The sequence below is a fragment of the Salmo salar genome, chromosome ssa26, assembly GCF_905237065.1.
Source record: "Salmo salar chromosome ssa26, Ssal_v3.1, whole genome shotgun sequence".
NCBI lineage: Eukaryota > Metazoa > Chordata > Actinopteri > Salmoniformes > Salmonidae > Salmo > Salmo salar.
The window spans coordinates 32,861,469-32,872,500 of record NC_059467.1 but is presented as its reverse complement, the minus strand read 5'-3'; the positions used below and the strand labels follow the sequence as shown (position 1 = coordinate 32,872,500).

The window sequence follows — 11,032 nt, the reverse complement described above, 5'->3', positions numbered from 1 at the left end:
GAGAGAGAGAAGTTACACTCATCCACATCTAGAGAGGAGAGAGAGAGAAGTTACACTCATCCACATCTAGAGAGGAGAGAGAGAGACGTTACACTCATCCACATCTAGAGAGGAGAGAGAGAGACGATACACTCATCCACATCTAGAGAGGAGAGAGATGTTACACTCATCCACAGCTAGAGAGGAGAGAGAGACGTTACACTCATCCACATCTAGAGAGGAGAGAGAGACGTTACACTCATCCACATCTAGAGAGGAGAGCGAGAGAAGTTACACTCATCCACATCTAGAGAGGAGAGAGAGAGACGTTACACTCATCCACATCTAGAGAGGAGAGAGAGACGTTACACTCATCCACATCTAGAGAGGAGAGAGAGACGTTACACTCATCCACATCTAGAGAGGAGAGAGAGAAGTTACACTCATCCACATCTAGAGAGGAGAGAGAGAGATGTTACACTCATCCACATCTAGAGAGGAGAGAGACGTTACACTCATCCACATCTAGAGAGGAGAGAGAGAGATGTTACACTCATCCACATCTAGAGAGGAGAGAGAGACGTTACACTCATCCACATCTAGAGAGGAGAGAGAGAGACGTTACACTCATCCACATCTAGAGAGGAGAGAGACGTTACACTCATCCACATCTAGAGAGGAGAGAGATGTTACACTCATCCACATCTAGAGAGGAGAGAGAGACGTTACACTCATCCACATCTAGAGAGGAGAGAGATGTTACACTCATCCACATCTAGAGAGGAGAGAGAGATGTTACACTCATCCACATCTAGAGAGGAGAGAGAGACGTTACACTCATCCACATCTAGAGAGGAGAGAGAGAGACGTTACACTCATCCACATCTAGAGAGGAGAGAGAGAGAAGTTACACTCATCCACATCTAGAGAGGAGAGAGAGAGAAGTTACACTCATCCACATCTAGAGAGGAGAGAGAGAGACGTTACACTCATCCACATCTAGAGAGGAGAGAGAGAGACGTTACACTCATCCACATCTAGAGAGGAGAGAGATGTTACACTCATCCACATCTAGAGAGGAGAGAGACGTTACACTCATCCACATCTAGAGAGGAGAGAGAGAAATTACACTCATCCACATCTAGAGAGGAGAGAGATGTTACACTCATCCACATCTAGAGAGGAGAGAGAGAGATGTTACACTCATCCACATCTAGAGAGGAGAGAGATGTTACACTCATCCACATCTAGAGAGGAGAGAGATGTTACAGTCATCCACATCTAGAGAGGAGAGAGAGAGACGTTACACTCATCCACATCTAGAGAGGAGAGAGACGTTACACTCATCCACATCTAGAGAGGAGAGAGAGATGTTACACTCATCCACATCTAGAGGGGAGAAAGAGACATTACACTCATCCACATCTAGAGAGGAGAGAGAGAGGAGGGAGCCTGGTCAAAGGTAGTGCACTAAGTAGGAAATAGAGTGTCATTTGGGACTGAACCTTAGACAGTGTTAGTGTCGTAGTCTTACCCACACACAGGGTGCCAGTGATATCTGTGGTGTATCCAGTTTTACACACACAGCTGTAGGAGCCCAAGCTGTTGACACACTGTCCGTTCACACACAGGTTCCCCATCACACGACACTCATCTATGTCTGAGGGAGAGAGAGTTCTGTCAACTACAACATTATCATAATAAACACACACTCATCTATGTCTGAGGGAGAGAGTTCTGTCAACTACAACATTATCATAATAAACACACACTCATCTATGTCTGAGGGAGAGAGAGTTCTGTCAACTACAACATTATCATAATAAACACACACTCATCTATGTCTGAGGGAGAGAGTTCTGTCAACTACAACATTATCATAATAAACACACACTCATCTATGTCTGAGGGAGAGAGTTCTGTCAACTACAACATTATCATAATAAACACACACTCATCTATGTCTGAGGGAGAGAGAGTTCTGTCAACTACAACATTATCATAATAAACACACACTCATCTATGTCTGAGGGAGAGAGTTCTGTCAACTACAACATTATCATAATAAACACACACTCATCTATGTCTGAGGGAGAGAGAGTTCTGTCAACTACAACATTATCATAATAAACACACACTCATCTATGTCTGAGGGAGAGAGTTCTGTCAACTACAACATTATCATAATAAACACACACTCATCTATGTCTGAGGGAGAGAGTTCTGTCAACTACAACATTATCATAATAAACACACACTCATCAATGTCTGAGGGAGAGAGAGTTCTGTCAACTACAACATTATCATAATAAACACACACTCATCTATGTCTGAGGGAGAGAGTTCTGTCAACTACAACATTATCATAATAAACACACACTCATCTATGTCTGAGGGAGAGAGTTCTGTCAACTACAACATTATCATAATAAATACACACTCATCTATGTCTGAGGGAGAGAGTCCTGTCAACTACAACATTATCATAATAAACACACACTCATCTGCATTTGCCTGAGTAGTCCTCAGGTAGATCCCAACCGTCCATAAAGTGGAGGTAGTTTGGTGAGACCTGAAGACAATGTGAGGTCACAGAGCTATTGCCTCGGCTTTAGCTCAGTAGACTAGTGATTGTGTACCATCCATGGTGCAGGGTTGGGTATAGATATGAGTGAGTATTTCTACCTTTAGCTCAGTAGACTAGTGATTGTGTATGGTGCAGGTTTGGGTATAGATATGAGTGAGTATTTCTACCTTTGCCGTCTGTTGTGTATCCAGGCCCCAGTGGACACATCTTCTTGTAGTGTGTGGTCCCAGGTAGAGGACACAGCTCACAGTTAGAGCCCCAGCCTCGTCCTCCATCACAGCAACACTCAGACTTAGTCACACTGTTCCTGCTACTGGACTGCATCTGACACAATGTAGTCAACACCTCCATGAAACACAGACCCTGACGGTTATCTAGATGAGAGGGATAGAGGAGGGACGGAGAGTTAGAGAGAGAGAGAGAGAGAGAGAGAGAGAGAGAGGGGGGGGCGGAGAGTTGGAGAGAGAGAGAGAGAGAGAGGGGGGGCGGAGAGTTAGAGTGAGAGAGAGAGAGAGGGGGAGGACGGAGAGTTAGAGTGAGAGAGAGAGAGAGAGAGAGAGAGAGAGAGAGAGAGAGGGACAGAGAGTTAGGGTGAGAGAGAGAGAGAGAGAGAGAGAGAGAGAGAGAGAGAGAGGGACAGAGAGTTAGGGTGAGAGAGAGAGAGAGAGAGAGAGAGAGAGAGAGGGGGGGGAGTTAGAGAGAGAGAGAGAGAGAGAGAGGGGGGGCGGAGAGTTAGAGTGAGAGAGAGAGAGAGAGAGAGAGAGAGGGGGAGCGGAGAGTTAGAGTGAGAGAGAGAGAGAGAGGGGGAGGACGGAGAGTTAGAGTGAGAGAGAGAGAGAGAGAGAGAGAGAGAGAGAGAGAGAGGGACAGAGAGTTAGGGTGAGAGAGAGAGAGAGAGAGAGAGAGAGAGAGGGACAGAGAGTTAGGGTGAGAGAGAGAGAGAGAGAGAGAGAGAGAGAGAGAGAGAGAGAGAGAGGGGGGAACGGAGAGTTAGAGTGAGAGAGAGAGAGATGTAGGGAGAGGGGTGTATTTACCTATACATTCAGTCTGTGTAGGGTTGGCGCTGAAGCCTTGGTCACACCTGCAGCGATAGCTTCCAACCGTGTTCTCACAACGACCGTTCTCACAGATACCTGGCTTAGCAGAGCACTCGTTCAGATCTACACACACACACACACACACACACACACACACACACACACACACACACACGGTGGAGATACAGTGATTAAATCCAGAACAGATCTGCAGGGTAGTCTGCATAAAACTATATCAGATACTGTGAGATGAATGTCAGTTTATTGCATTAGTTCACCAGATGGACAAATCACCATGAAGTGTGATGGGTACAACCTCAACAGAATCCTACATGAACTACAGATCCATTATCACATGTATTGTTTGCTACTAGAAGTAGATGATTGGAATATTGTGTGTGTGTACATTGTATGGGATCATACTCCTCTTTGGTATCTTGGCAAGTTTGGTGTATCTGTGAATTGAATAACCCCATAAGATAGACCAGCCATGAACTGGTGATAAAACCAGAATTGTGTGTGTTAGTGTGTGTGTCTTACCTATGCAGCTCTCTCCATTAGGGGCCCGTGTGTAACCAGGGTTACAGATACACATGTAGGTTCCTATGAGGTTCTTACAGCGCATCCCTCTGCTCTCACAGTCATCCAGCCCATCCTCACACTCATTCTGGTCTGCAGGAGAGGGGAGAGAACACACACCGTGAGTGTGTATACAATAATGTGTTTGCTTGTATCTTTGCGTTAGCGTGCGTGCGTGCATGAATTTGTGCACGCGTGTGTGTCGAAGCTTGTGTGTGTGTGTGTGCGCGTGTGTGTGTGTGTGACAAAGTGCTTTCCTGGGTAACAGAGGATGTGTGTATCCAGCCCTCCCAGAGTATATAAAGGTGTGTTTATAATAGTAATGTAAATACCAGCCTATAGTCCACACACTGACATCTTCCTCCTGTCTCCTGTCTGTCTCTGACTCAACACTGGTCCCCTCTCCTCCCCTAGTCAAACCCTTGTTATGCTCTCTCTCCCACACACAGTGTTTAGAAAGTCTTATTGAGATACAGAGAGTTGAAGCAGGGGTGAGGTGGAGACTCCAAGCCTTATGTCAGATGGTAGATAGCTGAAGCCTCATACAGTGACGTCATCGGGGATTAGAAGTAACTGTCACCTCAGAATCCTAAAAGCTGGACATTTCTGGTTTAGCTGTACTGTACTGACGATAGACTTTGGAATGTTGAATGTTTCTCTGCATTCCCATAGTCCCTGCTGTACCTACAGTCTCTACAGTCCATTTAGTGTCTATAGAAGATTCCAGTCACTGCCATACCTACAGGCCATAAAGTAAGATGTCTATCGTATATTATAAACTGGGTGATTCGAACACTGAATGCTGATTGGCTAACAGCCATGGTATATCAGACTGTATACCATGGGTATAACAAAACATAAATGTTTACTGCTCTAATTACATTGGTAACCAGTTTATAATAGCAATAGGCACTCTGTGTTGCGTTGTGCTTAAGAACAGCCCTTAGCCGTGGTATATTGGCCATATACCACACCTCTCAGGCCTTATTGCTTAAATGCAGTCCCTACAGGTCTATAGTAAGATATCTATAGCAGATTCCAGTCTCTACAGGTCTATAGTAAGACATTTATAGCAGATTCCAGTCCCTACAGGCCTATAGTAAGACATTTATAGCAGATTCCAGTTCCTACAGGTCTATAGTAAGATATCTATAGCAGATTCCAGTCCCTACAGGTCCATAGTAAGATATCTATAGCAGATTCCAGTTCCTACAGGTCTATAGTAAGATATCTATAGCAGATTCCAGTCCCTACAGGTCTATAGTAAGATATCTATAGCAGATTCCAGTCTATACAGGTCTATAGTAAGATATCTATAGCAGATTCCAGTCCCTACAGGTCTATTGTAAGATATCTATAGCAGATTCCAGTCCCCACAGGCCTATAGTAAGATATCTATAGCAGATTCCAGTCCCTACAGGTCTATAGTAAGATATCTATAGCAGATTCCAGTCCCTACAGGTCTATAGTAAGATATCTATAGCAGATTCCAGTCCCTACAGGTCCATAGTAAGATATCTATAGCAGATTCCAGTCCCTACAGGTCGATAGCAAGATATCTATAGCAGATTCCAGTCCCTACAGGCCTATAGTAAGATATCTATATCAGATTCTAGTCCCTACAGGTCTATAGCAAGATATATATAGCAGATTCCAGTCCCTACAGGTCTATAGTAAGATATCTATAGCAGATTCCAGTCTCTACAGGCCTATAGTAAGATATCTATATCAGATTCTAGTCCCTACAGGTCTATAGCAAGATATCTATAGCAGATTCCAGTCCCCACAGGCCTATAGTAAGATATCTATAGCAGATTCCAGTCTCTACAGGCCTATAGTAAGATATCTATAGCAGATTCTAGTCCCTACAGGTCTATAGTAAGATATCTATAGCAGATTCCAGTCCCTACAGGCCTATAGTAAGATATCTATAGCAGATTCCAGTCCCTGCAGGTCTATAGTAAGATATCTATAGCAGATTCCAGTCCCTACAGGTCCATAGTAAGATATCTATAGCAGATTCCAGTCCCTACAGGTCTATAGTAAGATATCTATAGCAGATTCCAGTCCCTACAGGTCTATAGTAAGATATCTATAGCAGATTCCAGTTCCTACAGGTCTATAGTAAGATATCTATAGCAGATTCCAGTCCCTACAGGTCCATAGTAAGATATCTATAGCAGATTCCAGTCCCTACAGGTCTATAGTAAGATATCTATAGCAGATTCCAGTCCCTACAGGTCTATAGTAAGATATCTATAGCAGATTCCAGTCCCTACAGGTCTATAGTAAGATATCTATAGCAGATTCCAGTCCCTACAGGTCTATAGTAAGATATCTATAGCAGATTCCAGTCCCTACAGGTCTATAGTAAGATATCTATAGCAGATTCCAGTCCCTACAGGCCTATAGTAAGATATCTTTAGCAGATTCCAGTCCCTACAGGTCTATAGTAAGATATCTATAGCAGATTCCAGTCCCTACAAGCCTATAGTAAGATATCTGTAGCAGATTCCAGTCCCTAAAGGCCTATAGTAAGATATCTATAGCAGATTCCAGTCCCTACAGGTCCATAGTAAGATATCTATAGCAGATTCCAGTCCCTACAGGTCTATAGTAAGATATCTATAGCAGATTCCAGTCCCTACAGGCCTATAGTAAGACATCTATTGCAGATTCCAGTCCCTACAGGCCTATAGTAAGATATCTATAGCAGATTCCTGTCTCTACAGGCCTATAGTAAGATATCTATAGCAGATTCCAGTCCCCACAGGCCTATAGTAAGATATCTATAGCAGATTCCAGTTCCTACAGGTCTATAGTAAGATATCTATAGCAGATTCCAGTCCCTACAGGTCTATAGTAAGATATCTATAGCAGATTCCAGTCCCTACAGGCCTATAGTAAGATATCTATATCAGATTCTAGTCCCTACAGGTCTATAGCAAGATATATATAGCAGATTCCAGTCCCTACAGGTCTATAGTAAGATATCTATAGCAGATTCCAGTCCCCACAGGCCTATAGTAAGATATCTATAGCAGATTCCAGTCCCTACAGGTCTATAGTAAGATATCTATAGCAGATTCCAGTCTCTACAGGCCTATAGTAAGATATCTATATCAGATTCTAGTCCCTACAGGTCTATAGCAAGATATCTATAGCAGATTCCAGTCCCCACAGGCCTATAGTAAGATATCTATAGCAGATTCCAGTCAATACAGGCCTATAGTAAGATATCTATAGCAGATTCTAGTCCCTACAGGTCTATAGTAAGATATCTATAGCAGATTCCAGTCCCCACAGGCCTATAGTAAGATATCTATAGCAGATTCCAGTCCCTGCAGGTCTATAGTAAGATATCTATAGCAGATTCCAGTCCCTACAGGTCTATAGTAAGATATCTATATCAGATTATAGTCCCTACAGGTCTATAGCAAGATATCTATAGCAGATTCCAGTCCCCACAGGCCTATAGTAAGATATCTATAGCAGATTCCAGTCCCTACAGGCCTATAGTAAGATATCTATAGCAGATTCCAGTCCCTGCAGGTCTATAGTAAGATATCTATAGCAGATTCCAGTCCCTACAGGTCTATAGTAAGATATCTATAGCAGATTCCAGTCCCTACAGGTCTATAGTAAGATATATATAGCAGATTCCAGTCCCTACAGGTCTATAGTAAGATATCTATAGCAGATTCTAGTCCCTACAGGTCTATAGTAAGATATCTATAGCAGATTCCAGCCCCTACAGGTCTATAGTAAGATATCTATAGCAGATTCCAGTCCCCACAGGCCTATAGTAAGATATCTATAGCAGATTCCAGTTCCTACAGGTCTATAGTAAGATATCTATAGCAGATTCCAGTCCCTACAGGTCTATAGTAAGATATCTATAGCAGATTCCAGTCCCTACAGGTCCATAGTAAGATATCTATAGCAGATTCCAGTCCCTACAGGTCGATAGCAAGATATCTATAGCAGATTCCAGTCCCTACAGGCCTATAGTAAGATATCTATATCAGATTCTAGTCCCTACAGGTCTATAGCAAGATATATATAGCAGATTCCAGTCCCTACAGGTCTATAGTAAGATATCTATAGCAGATTCCAGTCTCTACAGGCCTATAGTAAGATATCTATATCAGATTCTAGTCCCTACAGGTCTATAGCAAGATATCTATAGCAGATTCCAGTCCCCACAGGCCTATAGTAAGATATCTATAGCAGATTCCAGTCTCTACAGGCCTATAGTAAGATATCTATAGCAGATTCCAGTCCCTACAGGTCTATAGTAAGATATCTATAGCAGATTCCAGTCCCTGCAGGTCTATAGTAAGATATCTATAGCAGATTCCAGTCCCTACAGGTCCATAGTAAGATATCTATAGCAGATTCCAGTCCCTACAGGTCTATAGTAAGATATCTATAGCAGATTCCAGTCCCTACAGGTCTATAGTAAGATATCTATAGCAGATTCCAGTTCCTACAGGTCTATAGTAAGATATCTATAGCAGATTCCAGTCCCTACAGGTCCATAGTAAGATATCTATAGCAGATTCCAGTCCCTACAGGTCTATAGTAAGATATCTATAGCAGATTCCAGTCCCTACAGGTCTATAGTAAGATATCTATAGCAGATTCCAGTCCCTACAGGTCTATAGTAAGATATCTATAGCAGATTCCAGTCCCTACAGGTCTATAGTAAGATATCTATAGCAGATTCCAGTCCCTACAGGTCTATAGTAAGATATCTATAGCAGATTCCAGTCCCTACAGGCCTATAGTAAGATATCTTTAGCAGATTCCAGTCCCTACAGGTCTATAGTAAGATATCTATAGCAGATTCCAGTCCCTACAAGCCTATAGTAAGATATCTGTAGCAGATTCCAGTCCCTAAAGGCATATAGTAAGATATCTATAGCAGATTCCAGTCCCTACAGGTCCATAGTAAGATATCTATAGCAGATTCCAGTCCCTACAGGTCTATAGTAAGATATCTATAGCAGATTCCAGTCCCTACAGGCCTATAGTAAGACATCTATTGCAGATTCCAGTCCCTACAGGCCTATAGTAAGATATCTATAGCAGATTCCTGTCTCTACAGGCCTATAGTAAGATATCTATAGCAGATTCCAGTCCCCACAGGCCTATAGTAAGATATCTATAGCAGATTCCAGTTCCTACAGGTCTATAGTAAGATATCTATAGCAGATTCCAGTCCCTACAGGTCTATAGTAAGATATCTATAGCAGATTCCAGTCCCTACAGGCCTATAGTAAGATATCTATATCAGATTCTAGTCCCTACAGGTCTATAGCAAGATATATATAGCAGATTCCAGTCCCTACAGGTCTATAGTAAGATATCTATAGCAGATTCCAGTCCCCACAGGCCTATAGTAAGATATCTATAGCAGATTCCAGTCCCTACAGGTCTATAGTAAGATATCTATAGCAGATTCCAGTCTCTACAGGCCTATAGTAAGATATCTATATCAGATTCTAGTCCCTACAGGTCTATAGCAAGATATCTATAGCAGATTCCAGTCCCCACAGGCCTATAGTAAGATATCTATAGCAGATTCCAGTCAATACAGGCCTATAGTAAGATATCTATAGCAGATTCTAGTCCCTACAGGTCTATAGTAAGATATCTATAGCAGATTCCAGTCCCCACAGGCCTATAGTAAGATATCTATAGCAGATTCCAGTCCCTGCAGGTCTATAGTAAGATATCTATAGCAGATTCCAGTCCCTACAGGTCTATAGTAAGATATCTATATCAGATTATAGTCCCTACAGGTCTATAGCAAGATATCTATAGCAGATTCCAGTCCCCACAGGCCTATAGTAAGATATCTATAGCAGATTCCAGTCCCTACAGGCCTATAGTAAGATATCTATAGCAGATTCCAGTCCCTGCAGGTCTATAGTAAGATATCTATAGCAGATTCCAGTCCCTACAGGTCTATAGTAAGATATCTATAGCAGATTCCAGTCCCTACAGGTCTATAGTAAGATATATATAGCAGATTCCAGTCCCTACAGGTCTATAGTAAGATATCTATAGCAGATTCTAGTCCCTACAGGTCTATAGTAAGATATCTATAGCAGATTCCAGCCCCTACAGGTCTATAGTAAGATATCTATAGCAGATTCCAGTCCCCACAGGCCTATAGTAAGATATCTATAGCAGATTCCAGTTCCTACAGGTCTATAGTAAGATATCTATAGCAGATTCCAGTCCCTACAGGTCTATAGTAAGATATCTATAGCAGATTCCAGTCCCTACAGGTCTATAGTAAGATATCTATAGCAGATTCCAGTCCCTACAGGTCTATAGTAAGATATCTATAGCAGATTCCAGTCCCTACAGGCCTATAGTAAGATATCTATATCAGATTCTAGTCCCTACAGGTCTATAGCAAGATATATATAGCAGATTCCAGTCCCTACAGGTCTATAGTAAGATATCTATAGCAGGTTCCAGTTCCTACAGGTCTATAGTAAGATATCTATAGCAGATTCCAGTCCCTACAGGTCCATAGTAAGATATCTATAGCAGATTCCAGTCCCTACAGGTCTATAGTAAGATATATATAGCAGATTCCAGTCCCTACAGGTATATAGTAAGATATCTATAGCAGATTCCAGTCCCTACAGGTCTATAGTAAGATATCTATAGCAGATTCCAGTCCCTACAGGTCTATAGTAAGATATCTATAGCAGATTCCAGTCCCTACAGGTCTATAGTAAGATATCTATAGCAGATTCCAGTCCCTACAGGTCTATAGTAAGATATCTATAGAAGATTCCAGTCCCTACAGGTCGATAGTAAGATATCT

At 42.2% G+C, this 11,032-nt stretch overlaps 1 protein-coding gene across 5 annotated transcripts in view; it reads right to left on the bottom strand.

Moving 5' to 3' along the window:
- LOC106593245 (fibrillin-1) overlaps positions 1-11,032 on the bottom strand; it is a 165,071-nt gene that overhangs the window by 14,221 nt on the left and 139,818 nt on the right. For all 5 annotated transcript variants that reach the window (XM_045708841.1, XM_045708839.1, XM_045708837.1 and 2 more), the window contains 4 exons: positions 4,144-4,275; positions 3,601-3,726; positions 2,734-2,940; positions 1,514-1,639 (listed from right to left, as the gene is read on the bottom strand). In XM_045708841.1, the coding sequence (XP_045564797.1) occupies positions 1,514-1,639; positions 2,734-2,940; positions 3,601-3,726; positions 4,144-4,275 (591 nt within the window). The remainder of the gene's footprint in view (positions 1-1,513; positions 1,640-2,733; positions 2,941-3,600; positions 3,727-4,143; positions 4,276-11,032) is intronic.